The 25,438-nt window shown below is 59.5% G+C and overlaps 2 protein-coding genes across 4 annotated transcripts; both read left to right on the top strand.

Annotated features, from left to right (window-relative positions):
- The first annotated feature begins 1,775 nt into the window (after positions 1-1,775).
- On the top strand, positions 1,776-8,417 carry TRIB3 (tribbles pseudokinase 3). The gene is given in 5 exon segments (XM_037916089.2): positions 1,776-2,308; positions 2,311-2,358; positions 4,015-4,299; positions 5,224-5,516; positions 6,279-8,417. Coding segments are annotated over 5 exon segments (1,494 nt in total). The 5' UTR covers positions 1,776-1,936; the 3' UTR covers positions 6,775-8,417.
- Positions 8,418-12,447: 4,030 nt separating this feature from the next.
- On the top strand, positions 12,448-24,506 carry RBCK1 (RANBP2-type and C3HC4-type zinc finger containing 1). Of its 3 annotated transcripts, XM_027824930.3 has the most exons (13): positions 12,448-12,864; positions 13,313-13,367; positions 13,812-13,956; positions 14,667-14,760; positions 15,076-15,274; positions 15,549-15,700; positions 15,787-15,960; positions 17,764-17,924; positions 20,721-20,832; positions 21,117-21,296; positions 22,123-22,221; positions 22,832-22,975; positions 23,539-24,506. In XM_027824930.3, the coding sequence occupies exons 1-13, from the start codon at positions 12,772-12,774 to the stop codon at positions 23,617-23,619; spliced, it is 1,689 nt and encodes a 562-aa protein (XP_027680731.2). In that variant the 5' UTR covers positions 12,448-12,771; the 3' UTR covers positions 23,620-24,506. The 3 variants fall into 3 exon arrangements, with proteins under 3 accessions (XP_027680731.2, XP_043383474.1, XP_037771209.2); XM_043527539.1 differs by lacking the exon at positions 12,448-12,864 and having other exon boundaries at positions 13,314-13,956; XM_037915281.2 differs by lacking the exons at positions 12,448-12,864; positions 13,313-13,367; positions 22,123-22,221; positions 22,832-22,975; positions 23,539-24,506 and adding an exon at positions 21,519-22,116 and having other exon boundaries at positions 13,374-13,956.
- The last annotated feature ends 932 nt before the right edge of the window (positions 24,507-25,438 follow it).

Here is a 25,438-nt window from a genome sequence, read left to right on the forward strand (position 1 = left end):
CGGAGCCGGAGCACAGCTCCAAAGCCCTGCTTGGCATTCTACAAATAAAAATCATAACAACGCTCACCCTATAGAGCAGGTGCAGCAGCCTCTGAGAACTAGCTACCAGTTCCTTCCCTGTGAGTGACTTCCGCGCCTCTCATGGCAGGGTGCCCGGTAACAGACCTAACAGCTTCGCCTTGGCATGCGATATCAAAAGAGAAACAAGGTTGCTGTCAGCAGAGGATAGGAGTCTCTCCTTCCGCCAATTCAGCTTGATCTTGCCTTGACATGAGACGTAAACCCAAGGCGCTGAGCACTTAGGGTTCTTAAAAATCCCTCCCAAGAAGACTCCCAGCGAAACGTAGAGGGTTTGCTCTGGCATTCTGGCCAGATTCCAATCCGGGTCGATGCATTCTGCCTCAGCTGGAACCCTGTCTACAGTCTTGGGCCCCCATGTTCAAGCACGACGAATTCAGACTGGGGCAGGAGATGGTCAGGGGATTGGAGGCCTATGGTCTGAGAGAAGGCTAAGAGAGCTCGGCTTGGTTCGCCCCGCAAAATGAAGGCCGAGCGGGGAGCTGACCGCTCTCTACAAATACATCCGGGAGTGAGAAGAGCCATTTAAGCTACAGGGCAATGCTGGCACAAGAACAACCGGGATAAACTGGCCATGAACAAGTTTCAGCAACCTATGCCCTAGTGCAGTGCCATAAACAGTGACTTGCACCACTGCCGGGCCGGCTCACCATGGGGATTACGGCATGTCAGCACAACTAAAGCGGAAGGCTGGGATCTGGGAGGCTGGCTGGGAGCAGAAGCTCGGGGCTCCGGTGGCTTTGCCAGGTGGCAAGCCTGGAAAATGATTAGAAAGGGAAAGACGGGGCCTGGCGGGATGTGCCTGCTCTGATTCTCCTTCAGCTGCTCTGCGCTGGGGCATGAATTGTGCAGCTCCTTGGAGCCAGGCCTCCCCTTCCCCCGATACTCAGCGCTTGTCAGCCAGGTGCGCTGCTGGCCGGATAACGCCACTGCTCACACCCTTCCCTGCTTCACCTGCGGGGCTGGCATGAGCGGCCCTGAGCCGCCCTGCCAACATCCAGTGGCTAGGGGTAGGCAGAGGAGGTGCGAAGGGCAGGGGCAGGCCAGTACACGGCCTCCAGGGGCTCAAGACCCGCTTTCCGGGTTGCAGCTGGAGAACTGCAGGCCCAGTTTGGCGCACACGTTTAGCGCGGTGGTGACGGGGGCACAATCAGGATAATCAGACGTGCAAATGGACTCGGAGACCTCTCAGGTGCAGGACAGTTATCTGCTGCTGCATGGAAGTGTCTCACGAGACCCGTCTCCTCACTGCCCTTGGCTTTGGGGAGCCAGTTCCACAAGTGGGTGCAGGCCGACCAGCAGCCCGCCATCGCAGCCTTGCACCAGTGCAAACAGCAGTGCCCAGTGCAGGGCAATGGGGAGGGGGGGGGGCATTCACATTTAAGCTCATTTTGCATAGGTGCAGGAGGAGGGGCAGGGAGGGGATCACTTCTGAATTTCTGGGCTGGAATATAGTGATTCTGCCTGTATATAGGGCAGTGCTGTGGGCCGACGTGGCCCTGTCTCCCCCCGGCACAGAGTTTTCTGGAGGCCCCCACTAGCACCCACCCCAGACATTTTGCTTTGAAACCAGCCTCCAACCCGCTGCTCGAACAGCTGGCGGCCCGCGGAGCTAGATACACAAAGCAGGCCGCGAACACGCTAGCCGGAGCTGGGGGTGCCCCTCCGATTCTAGGCGCCGGGGGTGGGCGGGGGGAGCCGCCAGGGCCTGTGTAATCAGAGTGCAATCCGGACGCGGGTTTGAGTAATTCGAGCCTGGGAGTGGCGCAATTCCACCCGGCGGAGGGTTGAGTGCGAGTGTGAACCTCCGCGTGTCGTCACGGCAGGGAAAGCGGAGGGGCGGGCCTGCGGCCGGGGCATGTTGCAATCCGGAGTGAGTTCAGCATCAGCCGCGCCGGGAGCCGGAGGGAAGGCGCCGGGAGGGGAGCGCGGCAGCGCGGCACGGGGGCGGGTGCGGGAAGCTAAGATTAGCTCCCGTTTACATCATCCGCCGGGATCTGGGACTCGGAGCCAGGGGGCCGGGCGATGTGAGCCTCCCCGGCGCAATCGGAGCGAGTCCCGCGAACAAAGCGCCCGCCGCAGCCGCACCGAGACGAGCCGCTGCCCACCGATCGCCCCCCGGCCGGGGCTCGGGGCAGGACCCCCGGAGCAGAGCAGCCCGGGACAATGGCGGATCGGGGCGTCTGAGACTCCGGGAGCAGGATCCTCCGGGATCGGCCTGCGGGGATCGCTCCCGACCGGCAGCCAGTCCCGAGCCTCTCCCGCGCCCGCCCCCCGAAGGTACGGCGCCCTGCTCCCCGGGGCGGGGGTCCCCCTCGGGGCGCGCTCCGGTTCCACTCGGCCGGGCTTTGCGGGGAGCCGCCCCGGCCCCCCGGGATCGGGCCAGCAAGCAGGGCCATTCTGCGCTGGGGCTGGGGCTGGCGCTGCCCGGGGGCTCCGGCTCGGGGCCCTGAGAGCCGCCGGCCCGCTGCTGGCGGCCGAAGGCGAGCGCCACCCGTGGGTGCCCCTGGCCTCGGGGCAGCGCGCACGGGGTAGGAGCGAGGGTGTGTTTGGCTGGCCTGGGCCGGGGGGGGCGACTGCCCGGTGTTGGGGAGCAGGGGGGTGCCCGGCTCGGGGTGCCCAGTGTTATGGGTATGTGTGCCTGGTGTTGCCGGGAAGGGGGGTGCCCGGTGTAGTGGGGTGTGTGTGTCCAGTGTTGTGTGTGGGGGTGCCCGGTGCTGCAGGGAAGAGGGGTGCCCGGCGCTGCGGGGAAGGGGGACGCTGCGGGGAAGGGGGTGCCCGGCGCTGCAGGGAAGGAGGGTGCCCGGCCCCCCGTCGGCAGCCGTGGGGTAGCAGTGACTAAGCGGCAGCCGCAGCAGGACTGTGCAGCTCTGGCTGGGAGGGTGAAGAACGGCGCCAGGCTGCCCCCTTGAGCAGGCAAGGCCCGGTGCAGGCTGCCGGGCTCGCCTGGCTGCTGGGGGGGCTCACAGCTGGGTGGGGGGCTTTCTTCAGTACCTGTCCTGCAGGCTCACCCCCCACCATCAGCAGACACACGCTCACCACCATTGTTGTACTGTGAGACACACACGCTCACTATCATGACACTGACATGCACTCACCACCGTTATCACATGGAGACACACACCTGCACTCAGCCCCATTATTGCCCTGTTAAACACACACACTCATCCTTATTACACAGAGAGAGACACTGTCATGACACTGATTTAACACTGACACACACACACACTCACCCATCATTGTTACACTATGAGACACATGCACTCACTATTGTTACACTATGGGAGAGACAAACCCAGGCTATCATGACACACACTCACCATTATTACACTATGAGACCGTATCATTACATCATCAGACGTGAATGCACGCACACATCCTCCTCAGACACGTACCCGCTGGTGCTGGCTGGCTGGAGCCGTTACTACTTTGGACAGGACGTCAGTGGGTGGCAAGTTTTCGCCAGAAATACTTCTCCGTCGGCTTTGGGTGAACTCATGCTTAACTTAGGGCTTTCTTCCATTCACTGCAGTCATTATAGTTAATCAGAGCCAGCTGTTCGGAATGCCTAGGTCTTCCTTGGGAGCAGGGTGGCACAAATGTCCTTCTCGGGGAGTTGAAGCAGGTGCTTCTGGCCCGGGTTTGTGCAGACTGTCGTCCTAACACTGCACCTGATACACACGGGATACTTAAGGCCGTGAAACTGGAAACAGCGCCTGGCACGTAGGAGCCCCACCCGGTAGATGTCTGTATGGACCAGGAGCTGGGGCTGCTCTCCGCAGGCTGGAGAACAAACCTGAGCTGTCAGAGCAGCTCTCTGCGAAGCAGATGGAGGTGCCGACAGAGCAGGGGTTTCCTGGGTTTTCTTTCTTGAAGCGACGGGTGTCGCACTGCAGCTGCATCTTGATGCAGCCCTTCCGTCGTCTCGTTCTGCAGATGAGTCGAAACGTTCAGGTGATCCCTGTGGCGTCTCCACTCAGGAAGAAACGGGTGGACTTCGAGGATACCCCTGACTCAGAGGCCTCAAAGCCCAAGCGTCCCCGGTTGGGTCCAGTGTCAGGACTCACCCCATGCCTGCAGCCCCTTGCACAGCCACCTTGTGCCGTGGACCAGGACTCCAGGGTCTTGCGGATTGGACCGTACATCCTTCTGGAGCCCAGGGAAGAGGGCCACTCCTACAGGGCTGTGCACACGTACACGGAGACGGAGTACAGCTGCAAGGTACAGCAGGGTTTCTGGTGCCAGTCTCTGCAAGGAAACAGAGCCCAGTGTTACTGGAGATTGTGCCCTAGGGAAGTCTGTGAGATTCAGATTGTTTATGGGGAAATGCCATGGCATTTCATGCACTGGTGGAGATGCCCGCTGTGGGGAGCCCCCTGCGGGCAGCTCTCTGGGGACACCTGTGCAGTGGTATGCCGGGCTTTCTGGGGCCACCTGTGCAAGCCCCTCTGGCACTGGTCTGTTAGACTGGTAAAGGGCAGGTGAGCCTCAGGGCCAGCATGAGCTCTGGCTGCAGAGAACAGCATTGGCAAGGCGTTTGTTTGGAAAGTTTCTCCATCCCCAGCTGGGGTCCCCCTCAGGTTTATCAGCTCCCCCTTCCAGCCTGTTGGGCGTGGGAGAGAATTGGACTTCCACGAGTGGACAGGGGACGGACGGACATGCGTCCTCTGATGCTGGGCAGGGAAGATACGAGACCCGTATGAGGGTAGTGGGTTCCTGGTCCCCTCTCCTTGCTCCTCACATTCCTCCTAAGCAGTGCTGCCCCCTGGTGGCTACATTGTGAAATTTAAGAACCCTTTTCAGAGTAGGAGCCGTGTTAGTCTGCATCCGATGAAGTGAGCTGTAGCTTGCGAAAGCTTATGCTCAAATAAATTGGTTAGTCTCTAAGGTGCCACAAGACCTCCTGTTCTTTTTAAGAACCCTTGAACAGCATGGCACAGGAGAGTGAGGGATGGGCAGATCGGAGACCTCCTGCCCCCACTTAGATGGAGCCCTAGATCCCTTGCGGCAGCAGGACTGTAGACAGGAGGGAGCGATTGCCTTGAGGCCTGTGCACGGCCTGGCGTGCACGGCCTGGCCCGCGCCATCCCCTTGCCTTTCTTTCCGGTGTGCTTTCCCTCATGCCTAGTGTCGTTCCTCTTTTAGGTTTATCCGGCAAGGAGTTACCCAGAGACGATGGCCCCTTACGGGCACCTCTCGCCCCACCCCAACGTGGCCCAGGTTGCTGAGGTGATCCAAGGGGAGCAGAATGTCTACATCTTCTTCCAGCCTGGCAGAGGTGACATGCACAGCCACGTCCGCTGCCGCAAGCGGCTACCCGAGAGAGAGGCCGCTGGGCTCTTCCGGCAGATGGCCGAAGCGGTCGCCCACTGCCATGACCATGGGGTCATCCTCCGAGACCTCAAACTCCGCAAGTTCCTCTTCGTGGACAGGGAGAGGTGAGGGCTGGCGTCCAGCTTAACCCTTCAGTATCAGGGGCCCCGCAGCGGGCTTGATGGGGAGCAGGACTCCTGGGTCCAGTGCATGGGAGCCCAGTGCCATTTTCCTCGTCAATGCGGTTGTTGTGCAGAGCCCAGCCGAAGCTCTGGAATGAGCTCTCCATGTGTGCGGCTGCGGCAGCCTTGCTGGGACACCGGCTGTCTGACCCCAGGAAAGCCAGGGGAAGAGAGACAGCAGCTTATCAGTGCTAGTGGAGGGTGGGGTTCCTGAGCCCCACTTCCATTTGAAACCTGCTTCTCCAGCCAGGCTGAGCCCATGTGCCCCCTGCACATTGCGGAAGCTCCTGGGGCCTTGTGTTTTGTGTCCACAGGGCCACTGATCACAGCGGCATGGCAGTGAGCTAACAGACCCGTAGGGTGTAGCTCAGGGTCATTCTGGCTTCAGCTTTCTTTCTGGGCCCTATTCCTTGCATAGCTCCACAGAGGTCTGCTTGTGCTGCAGGGAATTCAGACCTTTGTATCCTTGCAGAGCTGCCAGGGCTTAGCTCTAAAGCGTCCTCCGATGGCACCTCCATCCAATCCCTGTCTTGGTCACTTAAGAAGTTAGTTCCCACCTAGTTCTCTGGGGCGGTACCATTGTCTCATGCTGAGAGCTGCTGTCTGGGAGTCCGGACTTCTGGGGTCTAGCTCTGTGGCCTACCTACCTAGCACAGTTGGATTGCAACTGCTGATTTACTTGGAGCTTTCCCTCTTTCTCTGCAGGACAAAGCTGGTGCTGGAGAACCTGGAGGACGCCTGTCTCCTGAGTGGCCCAGATGACTCTCTGTCGGACAAGCATGGCTGCCCAGCATACGTGGGCCCGGAGATCCTCAGCTCCAAGAACTCTTACTCAGGGAAGGCGGCTGACGTGTGGAGCCTGGGTGTGGTGCTCTACACCATGCTGGTGGGGCGATACCCCTTCCAGGACACTGAGCCTGCCATGCTCTTCAGCAAGATCCGCCGGGGGGTCTTCTCCATCCCGGATGGCCTCTCCCCCAAGGCCAGGTGCCTTGTCCGATGCCTCCTGCGCAAGACCCCGTCTGAGAGACTGACGGCCCGTGAGATTTTGCTCCACCCCTGGCTAGCGAGCGGTGGTGCTGCCTCCGAGGACTCGTGCACAAACCCCTCTGGGGAGCAGGGGCTGGAGCAAGTTGTGCCAGACACCTGGAGTCAGGAGGAGGAGGAGGAGGAGGAGGAGGAGGAAGATCTGCACAGTTAAGCATTCAGAGGATCCCCAAGGATGCATTAGCGACGGGGCCCTCCATGCCCCCAGGGAACCTTAGACTGTCGGATGCCCCAGGCGAGCTGGGGCTGGTGACTGTGTGTCTAAGGGGGGTTGCTGCTCAGATCCAGGTAACGCTGTGGCTGTGGTGGTCCCAGCAGGGCCCAGAGCCAGGACTTGCAAACCCAAGAGCCTCAGAGGGGGAGCTGCGATTGTCCAGGCGCGTGTCTGAATCCTGCAGAGCAGGAAAGTGCCTTAGCCTGACACGGCGATTCAGGGCGGGTGGGACTAATTGGGAACAAGCTTCCAGCGTGCCCTGGTCTAGGGGGCTCCACTTACTTGTGCCAAAGAACTTGTTCAGACTCTGATCACCAGCAGTGCCCTCCCAGAGGGATGGTGCGATTCCCATTCCCAGACGTAGGGCTCCGGAGGCAGGGAGTGGCCAGGGAACTGAGGCAGGCCCTGGCGTCTCTGGGTTCTGCACCAGTCCTTGTGTCTGTGTAGGAGCAGGATGGGTGCAGAGGGGGCTGAGCTCTGATACCAGCTTCCTGAAGTGTATGTGTGTGGGGGGGAGGGGCCTTTCCCAGAGGGCAGCAGGACAGCAGGCATGGGAGGGCGTTTGAGGAGCTCCTTGTCTTGGGTCACCTGGGAACGGACCTTTGCTGCAGCCAGGGCCATGGCTCCGTGGAGCTTGGAGGGTAGAGACGCTAATGGGCGGAGCAGAGAAGGGGCTGCCGTCTGGTGCGGTAGAGAGGGATGCAGCTGGGTGGGAGCGAGAACAAGACCCGGGGGGGGGGAGGGTTCCAAGGTCATGTCAGATCAGAGCCCAAGAGCTGGATGTAGCCTGTGGAGCCCTGTGGGGTGCCCATGGCCACCTCTCCTTCCCTGTGTAGCTGTAGCCCATACAGACTACAAGTCCCAGCATGCAGTGCTCCCCCTGAAGCAGAGGGGCAGGGGGCACACTATGCTGGGGTGGGGCACAGCTCTGTGCTAGCAGGGAGGGCGGCTACAGCCTGCCCCATTTGCCAGGCACAGCTCTTGGGCTCCTGGCAATGAGCAAATAAAGCCCCTGTCCAAGCAGTTCACTCCCCCCGGGGGGGGGGGGGGGCAGAGAGTGAGCCCCGGCAGGGTGGGGGTGCTATGAGGTCTTTGCACTATTGTGCCATGCAGCCTGCCCCCCTCCCCCCAGTCTTGTCCTGTGACTGCAGCAGGCTGACTTTGCTCTGTAACCTCCCCACTGGGGACCCTGTCCTGGATCAACCCTGCCCTCTGCTCCACCCCAGGAGCCTGTGGCGGGTCAGCCCTGCCCCATCCCCTTGGGCCAGGGGGTGGGGGGCCGGCAGCAGCCCAGAACTCTGACCATACGTATCTCAGGGAGTTGTGAGGCAACTGGTTTCTGGGGAGCGGCCGGCGTGCGCAGAATGGACCTGCCTGCTCCACCCGGCTTAGCCCAGCCGGGCACCTGCCGCTCTCCCAGCACAGACCCGGGGCCTCGCCTCTCCCGGGGCTGTGCATTCGTAGCGTGCGTGTTATACCCCGACCATGTGTTGACACGACAGGGCCCAGGCCAAGACTCGTTTGTACACAGCACCATGTGTCTATTTTTCTGTCTTTTGACAAATAAAAGGTTTGTAACACTGGCTCCTTGCCTGTGCGCTGCTTGGAACTTCTGTGCCCTGGTGCAGCAGAGATGGGCTCTGGTTTGGCTTTGCAAAGGCTCCCGTGTGAACCCAGCCCATGCAGATCATGGGGATTTGGATAAAGTGTTCCTGGTCTGGCACCACCTCTAGGACTTGTATTCAGATTAAGTCATCTGTGTGGCCAGGATCCAAATTAACTGTAGCTGCTCAGAAAAAAACCCTGGCCATCATTGTGACTGGGTCAGTAAAAACATCTGCTCAACAAATGACAGGGGCCAAAAAAGCAAACAAGACATTTGAATGTAAGTTGAGAGGGAGTGAGAATAATCCTGCAAATATTGTAATGTCATTGTCCAAATCCTCCTGTCCAGGGGTAGCCTGTGCCATTCGGATCACCTCCCTGCCTCTCTGTATCTCACACACTGTGCGGACACATGTATAGCATCTAGCGAAGGGCAGCAGGAACAATTGGAAAGCTTTCTGAGGGAGGAGAAATTAGGAGTGTCATTTGAGAGAGGAGTTGAATAAGAAAGGAAATATCCAATAATGTACCAGGTTGAGAAGAGAAAGTGGATGCTTCTAGTTATTCTGTAGCACAAGGGAACAGGGGCTATCTGAATAAATAAGGTGACGCATTTCAAACAGCTGAAAGAAAATATTTTAAATACTATGTATGATTAGCATGTGGAACTCACTGCTACTAGACAGTTACTGAGTCCAAGGATTTCTCAGGACCTCAGAGAGGATAGCTATTCATAAGGGATATAAACCCTTGTGTTACAGGGCATATCAGCCCCAAAGTGGTAGAGCTCAGAAAGAAACTTCCCCAGGGACCGGATAGTCTGGAGCGCTCCATCACGGGAGGGCTGACCCCTTCCTCTAGCAGCTAGGACTGGCTGCTGCTGGAGAAAGGACCCAGTGGACCATTGTCCTGAGCCTGTGGCAATTCCAGTGCTCATAGTACGAGAGAGCATGTTCCTTCTGTCACGGAGTGTGGGGGAGTCCAGGCCCTGCACCCCTCTTCCTGGGATTCACTGAGACTCTCAGCCAGCCAGTAAAACAGAAGGTTTATTGGACAACAGGAACACAGTCCAAAACAGAGCTTGTGGGTACAACCAGGACCCCTCAGTCAAGTCCTTCTGGGGGAGCAGGGAGCTTAGACCCCAGCCCTGGGGTTCCCTGCGTTCCTCCACCCAGCCCCAAACTGAAAACTAAACCCCCCCAGCAGGCTCTCTCCTGCAGCCTCTGTTCACATTCCTGGGCAGAGGTGTTACCTCCCCTGTCCCCTCCTGGCTCAGGTGACAGGCTCTCAGGTCCCCCATCCCCAGGGCACATTCCCAGGTCAACACTCCCCCCACCCTGCTGCTCACATCGTCACACCTTCCATCGCCAATCTAGCACTCCCTCTTCAGTAGCAACAGAGCCAGCCGATCTCTGCCCAAGGTGACTAGCCAGCTCCTCCCCATGGAGCCAGGAGGAGAGGAATGCCCCCACTCCAGAAGAGACCTCTTTGTGAGTCTAACAACTTGCCCCCTGCCAACACCAGCCCTGACTGCTTCAGCAGGATGGCGTCTCCCTGGCATGTCTCGTCAGGCAGAGCTGGTTCCGGGTCCAGGCGCAGGAGAGCCCGGGGGGTGAGCGGAGGGCCGTCCAAATGAAATCAGCCCAGCTTAGACCCCTCTGCTCTCCCGTGGAGGGTGGTTTTCCCCAGTTCACAGCAGGCAGCTCGGTCACTTGCTCACGATCTCCAGCGGGCTGTGAAAGCTGCAGAAGGGAATTCCACCCACCCCTTGAATGGTCTAATCCTTTCCCCAGAGAGATGAGGAGAAGCTGCTTCCTGAGAGGCTGTTTCGTGCCACTCCGGGGCCTGGATGCACGGGGGTTGGAGAGGAGGCTGGGGATCGCTTCCAAGCCAAGCTTTGCAGCACTGGGGCGCTCTGGGCTTCCCGCTGAGCAGCACAAGCAGAGCGGAGGCACTAGGGGAGAGGTGCTGGGGTGAGAGGTACCGTGCACTGGGGCTAGGTGCAGGACTGAACCACATCCTGCTCTCAGGGGCCCCCGGGAACAGACCCCGGTTGGGGCTGCAGGAGAGCAGAGTTTGGCCCACGGTACGGGGTGAGGGATGGCGGTTCAGAGACTGGCCGTGCAGCTGAGCAGGAAGGGGAGATGGGCCTGGATGCAGGACTGCAGAGCCCTCTCTCAGAATCGCTCACTGCTAAGCCGTAACCTCTCGCATTAGGGGAGGGCACAATGTCTCCTCTCCCTGCCGGGGCACAGAGGAGCCCTGCTGCCCGGCTTCCCTGGGGCTGGTCCTGGGTTCACCCCTGTCCCCTTGCCTCACTCACACTTCCCTTTGTTCGCAGATAAATACACAGCCAGAGGGCTTCCTCCAGCAGTCAGCCAGCCCGCCCCTGGGGCTCCCCCTCATGCAGACAGACCCAGCCCGACCAGCTGGCAGTGTTGTCTTGCTACCCACATCCCTGGGAGCTGGGACTGAACACACCAAGACTCAGTCAGGGCTTCTCCACCTGCCTGTCACTCCTGGCTCAGCGTGCACGGGGCTGGGGGCCCGGTACGGGAAAGGGAGAGAAGCCCTGACGTGAGGCCCAGCATAGAATCACAGAAACGTAGGGCTGGAAGGGACCCCGAGAGGCACGGCAGGACCGTGACGGCAGGACCAAGTAAACCTAGACCAGCCGTGACGGGTTTGCCCAAGGAAAGGGATTCCACAGCCTCCCACGGCTGTCTGTTCCAGAGCTTAAGCACCCTTAGAGTCCGAATGCTCCAGCCGTTTAACCTAAACCGCCCTTGCTGCAGATGATGCCGCTTACTTCTTGTCCCGCCTTCAGTGGAGGTGGAGAACAACTGATCCATCCTCTTTATAACGGCCCTTAACAGATCTGAAGACTGATACCAGGTCGCTCATTCAGTCTCTTGTCTCTAGACGAAACATGCCCAGTGTATTTAACCCGTCCTCACAGGTCAGGTTTTCTAAACCTTTTACCATTTCTGTTGCTCTTCTCTGGACTCTCTCCAATTTGTCCACATCTCTCCCAAAGTGGGTGACCAGAACTGGGCACAGGACTCCAGCTGAGGCCTCACCAGTGCCGAGCAGAGCAGGACAATGACCTCCCGTGCCTTATGGGTGACACTCCTGTTAATACACCCCAGAAGGATTTTAGCCCTTTTCACAACTTCATCACATTGACTCACAGTCGGTTGGTGAGCCGCAGTGACCCCCGGCTCCTTTCCAGCAGCACCACCACCTAGGCCCCGTTTTGTAGCCGGGCATTTGATTTTTTCCTTCCAAAGTGTTACACTTGGCATTTGTCTTCGCTGAATTTCCTCTTGTTGCAGCTCCATGGAAGGCGAGCCTGGGGCTGGGTGGCGCCGCAGATCTCACTAGACCTCCCAGAGTCCTGTCCCAGCCTGCCTCAACTCCCTGCCAACCCCTGGGACGGCGCCTTCAGGGCAGGCCTCCCCTTCCGTTGCTTCAAAGCCTGGCACGGCCCACCCTGGGTGGCTCGCCAGTGAATGGGAATCCCTAGGAGGCCGAGAGGGTCAGAGCCCCTGCTCTGCAGCCTGTGGGTCGGGGAGCACCTAGCCATTCCTCTCAGCCGGCCCTGCCGGGGGAGGGCTGGGGAGCTGCACTTTCGGTTTCTGAGTCCCCTGCAGCTGCTTCGTGCGGTTTTGTTCCTGCTGCTCTCAGCCCTGCCCTGTTTCAAGGCCTTGGCTCCACTTCCTCATCTCTCTGCTTCTGCTTTCGGTTTTCACTTCAGCCAGTGGTGAGCTCTCAGCTGACCCTGACCCCTGCCCAGCGCCGCGCTCTGGAATCTAGGCCCCTGGTGCAGGGCTCCGGGAGGTAAGTGAGCCAGGCAGGTGGGACGCACAGGGAGTGGCTTTTGCCCTCCAGCCTGACAGCGTGGTTTTTTTGTGCCTGCCGGGCTTCCCTGCTGCTGAGTTCCTCTTCCTGCTGCCCTGTCTGTCAGGCCTGTGTGGGGCCACATGCAGGGATCGCTCGCTCATGTAGCCCCGGCTGGCCGCCTTGTGAGAGGCACACGTGGAGTCCGGCTTCCCGCTCCATGGGCCCGCGGGGGCTGGGATCGGGGCAGAGCCCCGGCTCAGCGAGCTGCCGGTGTTGACCCAGCTTGATTCCCGTGCGGCTGGCAAACATGGCAAGGGTTGGAAGGTAGCGGGGCAGGGATTGTGCCTCCTGGGGGTTGCGCAGCGCCCAGCTCGCTGTCAGCGCTTTCCTGCTCTTGTCCGTCCAGGCTCCGGCAGTAACGGGGATCAGTGTCTGAGGCATGCAGGGCAGGGACTCACCCCAGCACCGGTGGGGCCTGCAAGACCCAGGATGGGCTGGAGGCACAATATCCCGAAAGCACAGCCTGCTCCTGGGCTGATCCAGGGAAGAGCTAACGGGGCTGACTCCTGCAGGGAAACAAAGGTGCTCACATGCCCCCTGGGAAAGCACTTTTAAAAAGAGGGCCAGGCAGCCACCGTGCCTGTATGTCCGCGCTGCGACAGCCCTGCTGGGGTCCGTCCGCCTCGCTTTGTGAGCAGGGGCTGCTGGGCACCGCTCTAGCCCAGCGTAGCCTGGAAGTGGGATGGGCCAGGCGCAACGCGCGCTGGAGAACACAAGAGAGAGCTCCAGGGTGTGGGTGGGGAGAGTGAAGCGGGCATAGGCTGGTGCAGGGAGAGTGCAGCGTGGCCCTACCCGGCTCACTTGCCCTGGCCACGCCAAGCCCAGCACAGAGTCCCAGGGAGCCCTAGGTGGTTGGGCTCTGGGGTCCCTGCCGGGGAGATGCAGCGGCTGCACCGGACTCCCAGCGCCCCAGCCATCCAGCCCCACTCCCCCAGCCCGGGTTTGACATGCTTCTGTTTGCCTTAAACAGCCCCGGGATTCTGCTGCCATGGGGACAAAATACACGGAGGAGACGACGAAGAAAGGTGGGGTCACTGGGGCGTCCGAGGAAGCCCCTCTGTGTGGGGGCCTAGGGAAACGTCCACCGGTGCACAGTGGTTTGGCCTGTATGGCCCTAAGTGGGCATGCTGCAGGACACGCTGGTGGAGATGGAGGGTGGTGGGCAGAGAAAGCAGATGTGTGTGGGGAAGGGAATTCATTGTTCTCCGAGGCTGCTCAGTTTGGGGCGGCAGTTTGTTGACGGGGGCCCCCAGAGCCGTGGAGGGACCTCTCTTAATCTTTGCATAAATCTAAATAGTGATACTCATCTATGGTAATTAGCAACTTGGGCAGCAAACAGCTCCCAGCAGCTCCCCTGCCAGGCCCTAGATGGAGCCCACAGGGCTCTTTGAACAGGTCCTGCCCTGGCCCCGAACCAGGAGACCCGCCAGTAGGGCCCAGCCCAGCCCAGCCTGGTCTCTTGTCTGTAGCAGAGGAGCTGGCCCTGAAGCTGGCTGAGGCCATCGAGGGAGGGGACAAGGAGCTGGCACTGGAGTGCGCTGGCTGGCTGGCCGAGCAGCGGGCGCCTGTGACGGTGCAGGTGAAGCCAGAGGCCTACCCCAAAAAGGAAATCAGGTGAGCACGTGCTGGGCAGCTTCCGCAGGGAGGGCACCGTGTGGGTGCCGCCCATTGGCCTCAGGGTAATGGGGATGGTGGCCAACCGTGGCCACTGTCCCTTTAAAAGGGGTGTTAGGCCACTGCTCCGAGAGACTCCACTGCAGGATATTTAGGGAGCAGGGGGCTGGGGCATGGCCGCTCCCTCCCCAGAATGGGTGGCTCCCCATTTGCAGCTCTTGGGTCTCCCTCCTGTGGCCCTGGCCTCCTTCACTCCATAAACCGCGGGCAGCTCCAGTGTGAGGTGTAACCAGGCCAGGAGGGAATGGGGCTTGGCCCCCCTCTAGTGACTAGTCCACAGGAGACGCTAAAGACCTAGGGCTTTGGCTCCAGCGGGGGAGGCTGCACCTGTTGCACTGATGGTCCCTGGGTCAAAGCCCCTTGTCAGGTCTGCAGCCGTGTGGAACCAAGAGGTGGGCCAGCCCTGGGCTCAGTAGGGAAGAATGAGGCAACGGCGTTTCCCTTCCGAGCTCCTTCCCCAGACCAGCAGCCGGGGGGAGGCGATTTGGGCCACGTGAGCAGGAGGATGTGAAAGACAGAAAGCAGGAGCACGTGAGCTGGAGTCTGAGCGACTGAGGCGGGCGCCGGGAGCTAGGCACTCACCTTGCGATAGGACCTCGGGGAGGGCAGGAGGGACACCAGAACTGCTCTCACTGCCTCTCTTCTTTCAGCTTGTGGGTGGGAGTGGAGGACGCCCAGATGACCACAGTCCCCATCTACCTGAAAGTCAATCCTCATATGACTTTGGCTTCTCTGAAGGACATGGTACGGGCCTGTGGGCTGGAGCCGGGGGCACTGATGGCACAAAGAGTGGGGGAGACCGCGCACCGGCCTTGAAGGCGGCAGCCGCCTCGTGGGCAGCAAGTAGCCTGCCAGCTGGCTGCAGGATCTGTCGTTTTACTGACACCCCCTGCCTGGGCTGCCCTCTGCTTGCCTTGCTTTGTGTGGCGTGATCTGCTGGCTCCCGCATGAGGCACCTGTTGCCGGTGGGCGCCTGCGTAAGGTCACTGAGCGACTGCCCTCAACAGCACCTGGTGGCCAGCTGGTTCTGAACGAGGCCCTCGGTGTCTCCTGGCCCAGGTATTCCTCCTCTACGGCTTCCCACCCAGCGTTCAGCAGTGGGTGGTGGGCAAGAGGCTCCCCGGAGACCAGGAGACCCTGCACTACAATGGCATCCAGCGAGACGGCGACATGGCCTATCTCTACCTCAGGTCTGCCAAAGAGGCCAAGCTCAGCAAAGAGACGTTCCAGAAGGAGCGGGAGCGCCGAGTCCTGGCAGGTGAGGCTGGCGGAGCGGCCGAGGGGAGCCCCAAAGGCAGAGCCTGGCGCTGGGGAATTCCGGTGGGCAGGAAGCAGAGGGGACTGCTGGACTTGGGGCTGAGGGCTAGCGTGGGTCTCAGGAGGAGACGTCCCTTGCAGGGCGATGGCAAGAAGCGGGCGCTGAAATCCGGGGCTGCACCGAGTGCTGGCTCCTGAGAGATGGCCAGGGCATGTGGGAGCAGCAGGGAGTTCCGTCTCCTGTCAGCAACTCGCTCCCTCTCGCCTCTCTCTAGAACTGGGCATCAGCGACATTCTCCTGCAGCCTCGCGGGAGCCAGGAACAGGTGGACGTGGGGCTCGGAGGGGCGCAGGACAGCCTGTGCATGGAGGAGCTGAGGCATGAGCTCTTGCAGGCGGAAGCTGCCCCTCCCCCTGAACCCCCCAAGGTAAGGGAGCCCCAGAAGCAGGGTGCCAACGCCCCCGTCTGGCTCATTTCTTTCACCTCCCGTGTTCTCACCGGGGCTGTTCCTAGGTCGGCTGGGTCTGTCCGAGCTGCACCTATGTCAACAAGCCCACCCGCCCCGGCTGCGAGATCTGCTGCAAGGAGCGGCCTGAGGACTACATGGTGCCCGTGGCTTACCAGCCGGACGAGGAGGAGCTGGCGAGGATGAGGAATGAGGAGGAAGCCATGCGGCAGTACCAACAGGTTGGAGGCTGGGACGCTGAGGAGCTGTGGGTCAGATCCTGGGGCAGATCCTGCCTTGTGCACTGTTTTCAAGAGGCAACCCCCTGCCATAAGCAAGCATTGTAATGCAGCTCCTGGCGCAGCACCCTGCCCTGGCTCCACTAGGCTGGTCCCTTGGGGTGTCTCTTGGCACAGGGCCCCCTGCACAGAGACTGACCAGGAGGCGGGGATGGGGGTCACCGGTTCCTCTAGCCCAGCTGCACACCCGGCTGGCGCCGCTCAGCTGCACAGGGCTCCGGGGGCGGTTCCATGCTGCCAAGCGGGCACTCGTCTGGGGAGCTGCCTTCATGCTACACCAGTTCTCCCCGAGGCGGGTGGGGCTTGTCTAGCCTGTGCCAGGAGGACTCGGGAGCACAGAGTTATGCTGGCCTCAACCCTGCTGAGCTGGGAGGCACGGGGCGGCTAGCACCGGCCTCCGTTTGAGCTGGGAGGGGAGAGCCACGCTGGCTCGGGAATGAGAGAGCGGGGCCTGCGAGGGGGGCCCGTTGCTCCCAGCCTGCTCTGGCGAGGCAGGGGGCCCACCCCCTCTCCTGGCCCCAGGCAGGTCCAGGCGCTCGCGGTGCCTCATCTCCAGCAGTGGGGCCCGTCTCCCCGACCTCGCCGGGGCCAGCAGCGGAGCTGCGCTCTGCACCAGATCCAGAAGAGCCTCATTTCCAGGCTCTTTCCAGCCTTCACGCTATGCTGCCGAGGGGCCTGCCCCATTGTTACCCTCAGCCACACAGAGCCAGTGCAGGGCAGGGAGGTGCAGCCTGCAGCAGCCAGCTGCAATGGACTCCGAAGGCTGCAGGTGCGTGTTGCTCCTGGTTTTAACGGAGCAGCGTGGGGCGTGCTGGGCTGGGAAAGCTCCCGTCACAGGGTGGGCATGCAAGGGAGAGCTGGGGGCACCCAGTGATGGCAGAGGAGGCTGATTCCTTCCCTGAGTCCCTTCTCCCTCTCTTTATTTGCATGAAGCTTTTGCAATGACTCCAAAGGAGCAGGCCTGAGGGTCCAGGCACTGTCACAGCCTCCCTGGGGGCAAGTCACTTATTGATTGGCTGAGGCGCCCAAATCTTTGGTTTGATCTGTGCCTCAGTTCCCCTCTGGACAGCTCTGAAATCTATCAATGGCTGGAAGTCACTGCTGGGTTACTAATTACTTCCCCTCCCCCAGCCCACTGGCCAGGTCGGGCAGGCTGGGGTGGGGTTGACCTTGGGCACTGTTTATCAGAGACAGACAGAGAGGGAGGGAGGCTGAGAGGACATTCTGAAAACAAGCCCTGGTTTGAGATAGGTTGGGGGAAACAGTAGCCCCCCAGCTCAGGGGGGTCTCTGAGCTGCCTGCCGCTGAATGGGGCTCTCCACCTAGCAGGTGAGCACTGGCTTATTGTTACCCAGCCAACAGACTTCACTAATTCCTGCCTTTGAGTCTCCAGCCTTGTGGTATGGCCAAGGGACTGGCTTGGTTCCTGGGGTAAGTCAGAGCAGCCCAGAGACTGCTCTAACTTACACCCAGGCTGTAACCGTCCCTGGGGGACAGACTGGCAGCCCAGAGCAGCTGGAGCGCAAAGCAGGCTGGTGAGGTTCCTTCCCTTCCCTGGCCACTGCTCTGGGAGGCCCTTTCACTGTCCCTGCAACCCTGGGGAATCCCCTCTGCACAGAGCTGCTGCGGTGGTGTAGAGAGGCCAGGGCACAGCCCCATAGGGGTCAAGATTCCTAATAGCAAATGTAAGCGAAGTGCCCCACCCACCGGCCCCTCCTGTTGACACTGGCTGTTCTCTCTGCCAAGGTGACAGAGCAGCAGAAGATTGAGAACTACCAGCACCTCCTGCAGCTGGATGGGCAGAGCCTGGTGCCCGCCGATGAAGTGATCGAATGTCCCATCTGCTTTGTGACCCTGCAGCCTGGAGAGGGGGTGACGCTCCGGGAGTGCCTGCACTCCTTCTGCAGGTGGGTCGGCCCTAACCCCGGCGCACCTGCACCCGTGAGCCCCGGCCCCTCTCCCGCCTGCCTAGCCTGCACCCGTGAGCCCCGGCCCCTCTCCTCCCCAGCCGGCTGGCCTCCACCCCAGCCCTTCTCCCACCCGGCCAGACTGCGTCCAGGAGCCCTGGTCCCTCTCCCACCTGGCTGGCATCTGCCCCGGTTCCTCTCCCATCCGGTCTCCACCCCAGGAGCCCCGGCCCCTCTCCCGCCCAGCCATCCGGCCTCTGCCCCGGGAGCCCCGGCCCTTCTCCTGCCCGGCTGGCCTGTGCACGGGAGCCCCAGCCCCTTCCCTGTCTGGCCTCCACCCTGGGAGCCTTACCTGCCTCAGAACCTCCTAGGCTTTGCCAGCTGGTTTTTGTCTCTGGGTTAGAGCGCCTGGTTGCACGTCCCCTGGCTGGAAGAGCTGCCCAGCTGGGCAACGCTAAGACAGACAGAGGTTCCCCCGGCATACTTGCCAACAGGGCGTCGGCAGCATGCCCCATACGGCTAAAGTTTGGTAGCATGACAGGAACCAGCCTGGCTGAATCCTGTTAAGAGACTATGCTCTTGCTTTAGCCTTCTTAGCCTGGCCCTGCTGTGTAGGGTGGATGGACTGGCCTGTGCTACCCAAAAATCTATGGGGATCCCATCAGCTGTGGGGAGCCAGGGCTCTGCCAGACAGGAACCACTAGCAGGAAGGGAGGCAGGGAGGGAAAAGCAGTGTATCAGGGCCCCTCCCCCACCAAGGTGTTCATCACATCTTAATCCACCCCCGCGGGGCCCAGTCCCAGGTGGGATTGTGCTCCTGCTCGACCCAAAGGCTTCAAACTGGCCCCTGAGTAGGAGAAAATGGGACTGGAGACAGTGTGCTGTGCGCTGACAGGCCCCGTGCCAGAGCAGGGATGCAATCATCATCACCCTGCTCCATCTTCTCTGCTACCCCCCTTCCAAGCCCTCAGCCTGTGTCATTTATGGGTATCTGCCACCAATTAGCCACCTACCTGCAGGGGCTTTAACTCCAGCCCTGTGCCCTGCAGCTACTAACCTTCTGCATGACAAGCCCGCACCCAGAGTGATTGGAGATGGGCAGGCACCAGCTGGCTGGGCTGCCCAGCCAAAGGCTTCCGAGTCCCTGGCACTGTCCCTCGATCAGCTGGGAGCTTGTTTCAGTGCAGCAGGGACCTGGTGAGGGAGCACTAGATTCCCTCCTTAGGATCTGCGAGTGGAGCCCCCTCCAGTGCTGTGTACCGTATAGATCTGTGTACAAGGGGAAGCTGATTGCTGGGGTGCTAGCTTATGTACACGTCAGTCCCACTTGGGGTGCCAGTCTGCAGGTAGGTGGAAAGGAGCCAATCGCACAATAAGCAGTCATGGGATAAGAGAGAAGATTCTCTCATGGATTGGTAACTGGTTAAAAGATAGGAAACACAGGGTAGGAATAAACGGTCAGTTTTCAGAATGGAGAGAGGTAAATAGTGGTATCCCCCAGGGGTCTGTTCTGGGCCCAGTCCTATTTAACATATTCATAAATGATCTGGAAAAAGGGGTAAACAGTGAGGTAGCAAAATTTGCAGATGATACAAAACTACTCAAGATAGTTAAGTCCCAGGCAGTCTGTGAAGAGCTACAAAAGGATCTCACAAAACTGAGTGACTGGGCAACAAAATGGCAGATGAAATTTAATGTTGATAAATACAAAGTAACGCACATTTGAAAACAATCCTAACTGTACATATACAATGATGGGGTCTAAATTAGCTGTTACCACTCAAGAAAGAGATCTTGGAGTCATTGTGGATAGTTCTCTGAAAGCATCCACTCAATGTGCAGCAGCAGACAGAATGCTGGGAATCATTAAGAAAGGGATAGATAATAAGAGAGAAAATATCATATTGCCTCTCTATAAATCCATAGTACACCCACATCTTGAATACTGTGTGCAGATGTGGTCGCCCCATCTCAAAAAAAATATATTGGATTTGGAAAAGGTTCAGAAAAGGGCAACAAAAATTATTAGGGGTATAGAACGGCTTCCGTATGAGGAGAGATTAATAAGACTAGGACTTTTCAGCTTGGAAAAGAGGCGACTAAGGGGGGGGATATGATAGAGGTCTATAAAATCATGAGTGGTATAGAGAAAGTAAATAAGGAAGTGTTATTTACTCCTTCTCATAATACAAGAACAAGGAACCACCAAATGAAGTTTATAGGTAGCAGGTTTAAAACAAACACAAGAAAATATTTTTTCATGCAATGCACAGTCAACCTCTGGAACTCCTTGCCAGAGGGTGTCGTGAAGGCCAATACTATAACAGGGTTCAAAAGGGAGCTAGATAGATTCATGGAGGATAGGTCCATCAATGGCTACTAGCCAGGATGGGCAGGAATGGTTTCCCTTGCCTCTGTTTGCCAGAATCTGGGACTGGATGACAGGGCATGGATCACTGGATGATAACCTGTCTGTTCATTCCCTCTGGGGCACCCACCATTGGCCACTGTCAGAGGACAGGATACTGGGCTTGATGGACCTTTGGTCTGACCCAGTAGGGCTGTTCTTGTGCTGTTGTAATCCCCTCTGTACCCACCCAGGGACTGGGGGCCCCAGGCAGGCTGCGTATGCTGCCCTGGCCAGGTCTGCTGGTGGGATTTCCTCTCCTTACCTCAGACCTGGCTCTGCTGCTGCCTAGGTTGGCTCCTAGGTGACCCCGTCCAGCTCAGTCTTCAAGCAGCTTGCCCCATGCTTGTGTCTTGCTGGTGTCTCCTCTGACCCCTGGCTCCTCACAGGGACTGTCTGAAGGGGACGATACTGAATAGCCCGGAGCCCGAGGTGCCCTGTCCGTACATCGACGAGAAGTACTCCTGCCCAGGACAGCTGCTGGAACGGGAGATCAAAGCGGTACGGGCCAGGGCCCATGGGGCTGGAGTAGGAGGGGACAGAGTCAGGTGTGGGTTGGGAGCTGCAGGCACAGCTGAGACTGGATACAACCCAAGGAAGCAATGGCATGCCAGCATGGCTGGATCCTGTAGGCTGGGCTAGAGCAGGGGAATTGGGGCAGCTATTTTACGAGGGAGCAGGGGGATGTGGGGCAGGGAGAAGAGGATGGGGCTGTTATCAGTGTCACTGCCAGGGGACGGGCAGGTGTCTCGGTGCTGATGGAGAGGGTTGGGTCCCACTCACAGCTCCTGAGCTCTGCTGAATATCAGCACTTCCTGGACCTGGGCGTCTCCATCGCTGAGAACCGCAGCCGGTCCAGCTACCACTGCAAGACCACGGACTGCCGGGGCTGGTGCATCTTCGAGGACGACGTGAACGAGTTTGCCTGCCCCGTGTGCCAGAAGGTGAACTGCCTGCTCTGCAAGGTGAGATGCCACCTGCCTCTGCCCCAGCATCTTTGCAGCTTCCTAGGCCGAGAGGCCAGAACGGGGGAAGGGGAGTTCAGAGCCCACTGGGCTCTGCGAAGCCAGGTGCCATGGGGCATGGCTGTGTTCAGGAAAGGGGGGGATGCAGCCTTAAAGCAGCTGGGGGCCTTTGAACTGTGTGTGGCAGCAGTGACCAAGCTCACGAGCCCTGCTCCATCCTAGCGCAGCATGGCCGCCCCTGGAACTGGCGAAGGCCTGCCCAGGGCTTTAGATGAGCCCGGCATCACGTCCATGCAGCCCTAGAGCCACGGTGTCACATGCTGCCTGCCATGGTCCCTTGGCCTCTGTCTGGAACAGGTCAGTGCAAGGGACGGGTAGACAGAAAAGAGAACCGCATTCCTAGAGGGGAGCTAGAGCCTGCTAACAGGGCCATGGCCTTAGCTCTGCCAACAGCAGCCCGTAGCCACTGCCCTGCGCTCCATCCCTCTCCTGGAGCCAGCCCCAGCTCACTCTGATCTTCCCCTCAACTCCGGTCATGTATCCTTGCCCCACAAAAGAGGCTTGGAATGCGTATGTGGGCCCTGCCCTGCGGTGTGAGGGGGGGCCCCGGGGTCCAGTCCATCCCAGTGACCCCAGGGTTGTGTTGGAGGAGATGTGTTCCCCTAGGCACAGTTGATGTAGCTGGGGGGAGGTGACCTGTGCTGGCCCCTGAGCTTGGGAGCTCGGTACTGCGGGGGGAGCAGCAGGTGGAAAACAAGGCCAGGCCGTAGCAGCTGCTGCGTGAGGTGTGCGAGAGCCTGGTGAGCTAGCAGGATGCTCTCCCCAGGCCATTCACGAGACCATGAACTGCAAGGAGTATCAGGACGACCTCAAGCTCCGGGCTCAGAACGACCAGGCTGCCAGGCAGACCACCGAGATGCTGACAGTAAGAGCCCACTCTGGCCTGGCCCTTTTGTGGGCAGAGCAATGTGTAGACAGCGGGGCACTGGGACGCCAGTGATACGGGTGTGTGTGGGGGAGGGGGGATGGATGGACGGACAGGAAGGGGCTGCAGGCTAGCACCGAACGTGGCCAGGGAGGTATTGCAGATTTAATGGTAAAGAAAGTCACGTGACCATTCTCAGCCCTTGCTGCTGCTTTAGGAAATGCACTGACCAGACAGCGGGGCTTGATGCGGGCAGAAGGGGAGGGGGCTGTAGAGAGTGGGAGATAGGGGAACGCCCAGCTTTTCACTGCCAGACCAGTGGAATGTGACTGCACCAATAGGCGCTCGCATGGCTCGGCTCCTGGGCATTCTGCTACCCTGTGGGTGCAATGGTCCAAAATGAGGGAGTATCGGCTTTAGAGAGCCAGGTAAAGCAAGCAGTCCATTGATTCTGAGCTCGGGGCAGCCCAGACGCTAGCCCCATCAGCTGCGAAGGGCAAATGCCACTGAGTGTTTTCGGTGGCATTGCTGGGGATCCAGGGTCGGAATGGGAGGCCGGGGCCATCAGCTCCCCTGTGTGCATGTTATCATTGCCCTCCTCTCCTTTCAGACGATGGTCCAGAAAGGGGAGGCAATGTACTGTCCTACCTGTAAGATCGTTGTCCAGAAGAAGGATGGCTGTGACTGGATCCGCTGCACTGTCTGTCACACGGAGATCTGCTGGGTGACCAAGGGGCCGCGCTGGGGGTCAGCGGTAGGTTTGGAGCATGAACCAGTGTGTGCGACTGTAGGTTCGACCTTGGGAATCCTTCCGTTCTGCAGAGTCGCTTGCCCCAGAATTGAAAAGACCTGCCAACACAAGCCCCTGCAGCTCTGCCTTCTCAAGTCTGCACACAGCCCAACCCACACGCTCGGAGAGGCATGAACCACTGGATGCAGCAGGGTTGTTCACTCTGAAGCCTAATTGTGACCATTTAAATAACTAGCTGCTGCTGCACACAGCTGGCCCTCTGGATGCTGGAGTGGCTGGCGGGGGTGCAGGAGCCAGCCAGGGCTGTCATGGCTCACAAGTCAGCTGGCTGCCGGAGTGGGGAGTTAGTTCCAGTGCTCCCCCCATTACATTTCCCCCCCTCCAGTGCCAAGAGCCTTGCCTGCCTCCAGCCTGCCCCAAACTCAGCCCTGCCCGCACCTGTCCAGCAGCTTAGCACAACCGCCTCGCTCCCAGTCCCACGTCCCGACTGCCTCTTACCCACCTGTCCACCGTTTGACTCCAGTCCCTGTGTGTGCATCATCTCTCCTCTGCTCTCCTCTCCCCAGGGCCCGGGCGACACCAGCGGTGGCTGCCGCTGCAGGCTGAACGGCGTTCCTTGCCATCCCCGCTGTCAGAACTGCCACTGAGCACGCAGGAGCCAAGAGGAAGGATGGGGTGGCTGCTTTCTACGCAGTGCCCCAGCCCCGCTGGGGGGGAACACAGCTCCCCTTGAGCCCCTGGCTACTCTCCCCACCACACCGTCACAGCCGGGGGCCAGGCCTCCAGGTTTCTGGCTCCCAGAGCCCACCACAGACCCACGTCTCTGCTAGGGGAAGGACTGTGCAGATCAGCAGCCGTGGGGCGAGCGGAGCGTTCCTGTTTCATGTATTGAAGGCGGACTTAGGAGAAGGCTGGGGGTCGACCTCCCCTGGTGGGAACCAAGTGCCCTGTGCAAGTTGTGGGGCGGCCTACTTCACGAGCTGTTCCCTTCACGTGTCCCTCCGCAGCAGCTGTGTAGAAGATGACCGGGCTGGGTTGGAACAGCAGGCTGGGAACACTCTGGCTCCTCTAGTTGATGGAGGTGGCAGGTACATTAGTGGCCCTCAGGCCTGAAGGAGCCCTTCCTCATCCCCTAGGGAAAACACGGTTCCCCCTATCCTACAGGTCACCGGTGCAGCCTTAGCCATTTTGCCAGCTAGTGAAAAAGGGTTTTTGATGCTCCTCATCTCCCAAGTGGCCAAGCCAGAAAAAAGGTCCAGCCCATCAGAGAGAAGCAACATTGCTGAGTGCTCCAGGGGACTGCCTGGGCAACCACCCCTACACCTGGCTCGTTACAGCCTCCATCCTGCCCGCTGCAGCCCATTGGCACTTTAGTCAGCTGGTGCAGCAGGACCCAGCAACCTCCCAGCCCAGCTGGCATGCACGAGGCATGGCACGCGCCAGGGCACCGGGGACAGACCAGGCAGGTGTTGGTTCTTAGCAGGCAGCTTTCGTTGCCCTCTGCCTGGATTTACAATAAAGGGCTGCAACTTTTGGTCCAGAAGTTTGTGTCAACCTATTGGTGCTGTGCCTGGTTATGCAGATATGGCATCTCCTGAGAGGCAGGGTTAGCCTGCCCCTAGCACATCAGTGGGTTGTAGACGTAAATCCCAAACTAGGCCAAATGACTCCTGCTTTGGGGAATAAGTGTCTCGTTCGTACCGGGAGGGGCTGGTGTCTGTCAGCAATTCGTCTCACTGTGACAGAATCCCCGTCACATCCCGAGCTGCCAAATCAGCATCGCTTCATTGCCGTCCATGCTGATTTACCCCAGCCTGCTGTCTAGGGCCTGAGCCATGCACGAGAGAGCCTGGGCTCCTGGTTATTCATGGGTAAATCCCACTTCCCTTTACACGATCTGGCCACCTGGCTTTTCCTTGGGTGTGAAGTCTGCCTCCCTTCCTGGCCTAAGCTGCTGGCTAGCAGAATGCTGGTAACTAGCTGCTCTTGTGCTGGGGGTGGGCTGCGTTTCACCAGCGGATGAAGTCATACGTCCACTATAACATTCCTACAACATAAAAAGCTTTAAACGCTATTATGAAAATTACTTCTTGGAAGGAAGTCACAGCACGCTAAAAATAGCATCAGCCCACTCTAGTGAACAGCCACCTGCTACCACGTGCCTGCTACACGTCATGGAGCTGGGGAGAAGGACACCGGCAGCGTCTGCAGGGCTGAACGGAGCATGGAGGAGGGTTACTAATGAACTCAAACCCAGCTGCAGATGGTGCCTCCGGGCTGGGGTCAATGAGTGAGCTGCCCAAAGGACTGGATGGGTGCCACAGCCTCCTTTCGAGGTGGCTAAGAGTGACCTGGGCAACATGACCAGCATCTCTGGCCATGGCACTAAGTACATTTCAGCTTCTCCCTGCTCACCCTCCTGTTCTCTCGTCCTTTCCCCTTCCTCAGTTCAGAAGTGAACCTGTA

Source organism: Chelonia mydas, chromosome 13 (assembly GCF_015237465.2).
Source record: "Chelonia mydas isolate rCheMyd1 chromosome 13, rCheMyd1.pri.v2, whole genome shotgun sequence".
In the NCBI taxonomy this organism is placed as follows: domain Eukaryota; kingdom Metazoa; phylum Chordata; order Testudines; family Cheloniidae; genus Chelonia; species Chelonia mydas.

Coding starts and splice junctions, on each gene's coding strand:
- RBCK1 (XM_043527539.1), top strand. CDS start 13,652: ATGGTAATTAGCAACTTGGGCAGCAAACAGCTCCCAGCAGCTCCCCTG. Junction 20,833..21,116: donor TGGAACGGGAGATCAAAGCG/GTACGGGCCAGG, acceptor TCCCACTCACAG/CTCCTGAGCTCTGCTGAATA. Junction 22,976..23,538: donor GGCCGCGCTGGGGGTCAGCG/GTAGGTTTGGAG, acceptor TCCTCTCCCCAG/GGCCCGGGCGACACCAGCGG.